This window comes from Zingiber officinale, chromosome 8B (assembly GCF_018446385.1).
Source record: "Zingiber officinale cultivar Zhangliang chromosome 8B, Zo_v1.1, whole genome shotgun sequence".
NCBI lineage: Eukaryota > Viridiplantae > Streptophyta > Magnoliopsida > Zingiberales > Zingiberaceae > Zingiber > Zingiber officinale.
The window spans coordinates 63,469,477-63,473,314 of record NC_056001.1 but is presented as its reverse complement, the minus strand read 5'-3'; the positions used below and the strand labels follow the sequence as shown (position 1 = coordinate 63,473,314).

Here is a 3,838-nt window from a genome sequence, read left to right as displayed (position 1 = left end):
GTACCTATGATCCTATAGATCCCTCATAAATGACCCCTCGATTGCAAATCCTATAAATGTCAACTCACCAAAAGTTTACTCGTTAGAAGTCGACTCATGAAAAGATGACTCAACAGAAAACTAATCAAAGTCCGCTCCAACAGCAGTAGTTAACTTACCCCAGTCAACCGTCTCGGACCAGATCAATCATATTTGAATTTTGAATCTAAACTTTAAAGGTATGACCCCAGTAATAACACCTCAAGTACAACCTAAACATCAACACGATACTCTTGTGTGAGAGACTCTACAAATAAACATAAACAAAACTTACTAATTATTAAAATAAAAAATCGCTACGACCATCTTAATATATGTGCTGTGAATTACAAATATAGGCTGCAATGTGAATTACAAATATAATAAATTTATGTCATGAAGTGTCACGAAATGAATTATTGAACTAACCTTGCACGCTATCGCTATGTATAATATATTATTCATTGGATTGGCAATGTTGTGACTTGTGAACTTGTAACGATGACTTCAGAATATCAAAAAAGAATTGTATGAATGACAATTGTTATTGGCCCCAAGAAATTCAACTTTGTTTGTTTGATCTAAAAAAAATTGTCAAACTCAATTTTGTGTGGCTCACTTACATTCTTTGTTGTTGAAAAAACATTTCAACTGTTTGTAATACGTCACTTTTGGCTCTTTCTTTCATAAAGATAAGATGAAGAAAATTAATGCTAGTAAAGACATTGGGACTTCTAGGCAAGTTCCATGTCCTCATCGCATTGAGAAAAAAAAAATGTAAAAAAAAAAAAACAAAGCTTCCCCTTTGTTTTCATGTAAAGAAATCGGATCCCCTCTATCACACACACTATACTATTTCTTATTTTTCAGCCAGATTGCAACTGAAAATGTAATCTCCTCTATAATTCATCGTCCACTGCTCTACTTCTCCAGCAAAAATGGGCACTATCATTGCCGGCATCGCTGCACTCTTCAATACTCTCAAGGATTGCTGCTTCCAATCTTCCAACTACATCGTCTCATTCGAGGGAGCCATCTCCTCCTTGGCCCTAGAGGTTGCCCAACTCAAGAACAAAAGCGAGGATATCAATAGGCAAATCGAGGCAGCCAAAAGGGATGAGCTCAATCCAAAGCAAGAAGTCCTGGGCTGGCTTAAATCTGTGGAAGACCTCGCTTTGGAGGCTGAAAATATAAACGCCTCATACCGCCGGATGTTCAAGTGTCTCTGTAACTTTCCGATCAATCTGTGCTCTAGCTACCCCCTCAGAAGCAGAGCTGAGGCGGCACTCACGGCGGCGGCAGATTTAAAGAAGGCGGGAGAGTTCGTCAACGTGGCTGACAACCTGGACGTCGATCGCGTTCGCGAGATGCCGAATCCTAAAACCGTTGGCATGGATACGACGCTGGAGGCACTGCTAGGCCATGCAAGGGATGATGACGTCAGCATCATTGGGATCCATGGCATGGGCGGCATCGGCAAGACGGCACTTTTGAGAAGATTCAACAATAATTTAGCAGAGAAGGAACTGGACAATCTGGATGTAGTCATCTACGTTGACTTACCGATTGAGTACAAAGTGGAGGAGCTCCAGAGGTCCCTATTCGATCCATTGAAACTCACATGGAAAGACGAGGAGCCGCAGAGGAACAGAGCCGGCCGCCTTTTCCGCGTGCTGAGCAAGATGAGATTTTTACTGTTGTTGGATAACGTCTGGGAGCCCTTGAACTGCCAGGTCGTGGGAATTCCACTTCCCCAGCCGCCGTCCAAGAGCAAGATCGTGTTCGCCACCCGCATAGAGGAGGTCTGCAGCCGCATGGGCGCAGAGAAGATTATCAAACTGGAATGCTTATCGGAGGAGGAGGCTTGGGATCTCTTCAGGTTCAACGCAAAGCTGGATCTTGCCGGCACCAACCCATGGATACTGGATTTGGCTAGAGCTTTGGTCCAACAGTGCGACGGCTTGCCGGCGGCGCTCATCACCATGGCGCAAGCAATGGCAAGCAAAAGGACGATCGAGGAGTGGAGGCATGTTCTTGCCATCATGGAGGAGGCTCCTTTCCGGCTTCCAGGAATGGAGGAGAATGTCTATCATCCTCTCAAACTCTCCTACGACCGTCTGAGCGGCACATTGCGAACGTGCGCGTCCTACTTCGCTCTGGTGCAAGAAGGACGCTGGCTGAGCAAATACTACGTTAGGCATCTCTGGATCGGCGAAGGTTGCATCGGCGACTTCGAGAGGTTGGTAGATGCTACAGACAAATCATCATATCTGTTCGGAATGCTACTTGGGGCGTCTCTGATACAAAGAATCGACGGCGAGTACTTGAAAATGCACCCTATGGTTCGCTCCATGATACTGTGGATGGAATGCGATTGCGGGAAGAAGGAGAGCAAATGGCTGACAGGAGAAGGGCATTGTCTTGCAGAAGCACCTGGAACAGAGAAGTGGAGAATCGCCGAGAGAATATCTTTAGGCTGGAACAACATAGCGCTTCTTCCTGACGAGCCTCGGTGCCCAGACTTGATCTACTTGAATCTCCGAAACAATCATCCTCTCAAGAATATACCCGATGCGTTTTTCTCCCACATGCCTTGTCTCAGAGTCCTGGATCTTCAGCAGACTTTCATAGAAGAGCTTCCATCAGGGATTGGCAATCTTTCCCAGCTCCGATTACTTGATTTAACCGGCACTAGGATTGCATCTCTGCCGAGGGAGATTCAAGCTCTGGTGAATCTCAGATTTTTGGGGATGCCATCAACTACACATTTGAGAAACATTCCTGGCGATGTCATTCATTGTCTTCACCAACTGCAATTGCTAGATATGTACGACAGTTACAGTGGGTGGAGAGTGGTGGGAGCCCTTCAATTGGATGGAGAGGGGATACTTCTCGACGAGGTAGAAAGCTTGAAGAAATTGAAGTTTCTTGGGATCACCATGAGCTCATTAACTACCCTTCGAAGATTCTGCGAGTCGCAGAGGCTTGCAGAAGCTGTGTATCGGCTCCAGATCGAAGGCTGCGGAGGATTGGCGAGTCTCCACATTCCATCTACTTATTGTCTTGGAGAAAGCATGAAGCAGACGATACGGATCCGACTCCATGCGATGCCTGATCTTGAAGAGGTAATCATTGGTGGTGATCTTCATGTGCTCAATGCTCTGTCGTGCCTTGGAAACCTTGAGCTCTCGGCTCTCCCAAAAGCTAAGATTATCTGGAAGAACAGGTGTTTAGAGAATCTAGTTGAGCTGGAAATTGAAGATTGCAATGCAATTGATCGGCTAATGAAGTTGGAAAACAATGCAACTCATTCTACAGAGACTATTATAGTCTTCCCTATACTAACAAAAATTGTGCTTCGAAAGCTACCGGAGTTGGAGAGTTTGAGTGACGGAGATCAAGTAATAGCATTTCCTTCCCTACAGACCATGGAAGTGATGAATTGTCCCAAGTTAAAGAAGTTGACATTGGTTGCTGAAAATCTGACAGAGATCCGATGTGATAGAGAGTGGTGGGATGAGCTAGATTGGTCAGATGAAAGAACATTGTCCTTCCAGGAACTCTTCAAGCAAGCGGATTGAAGAATCGTTGTCTAGATTGGTGAGTTTTTTTTTGCCGGTGGCAGTGTGCTTTTGAGAGAGCTACATCTGCATGACTAATAAAATCTAGTAACACTAGCTAATAGAATCTATCACAATCTCTGAATCACACAAGTTTTTTAGAAAGTTCAGTACAGTTCGTTGTGCAGTATGTTGGGGTGATGTCTAGCTTTTGATCATTGTAGTTCTTGAAGACAATCCCTTTCTTATCACTTTGAAGC

At 44.6% G+C, this 3,838-nt stretch overlaps 1 protein-coding gene across 1 annotated transcript; it reads left to right on the top strand.

Moving 5' to 3' along the window:
• Nucleotides 1-956: 956 nt before the first annotated feature.
• Nucleotides 957-3,599, top strand: LOC122013895 (disease resistance protein RPS2-like). Its single transcript, XM_042570108.1, has one exon. It carries the CDS (start codon nucleotides 957-959, stop codon nucleotides 3,597-3,599), a length of 2,643 nt encoding a protein of 880 aa, XP_042426042.1.
• The last annotated feature ends 239 nt before the right edge of the window (nucleotides 3,600-3,838 follow it).

What these genes read in the sequence shown, in the direction of transcription:
- LOC122013895 (XM_042570108.1), top strand. Translation starts at nt 957, where the DNA reads ATGGGCACTATCATTGCCGGCATCGCTGCACTCTTCAATACTCTCAAG.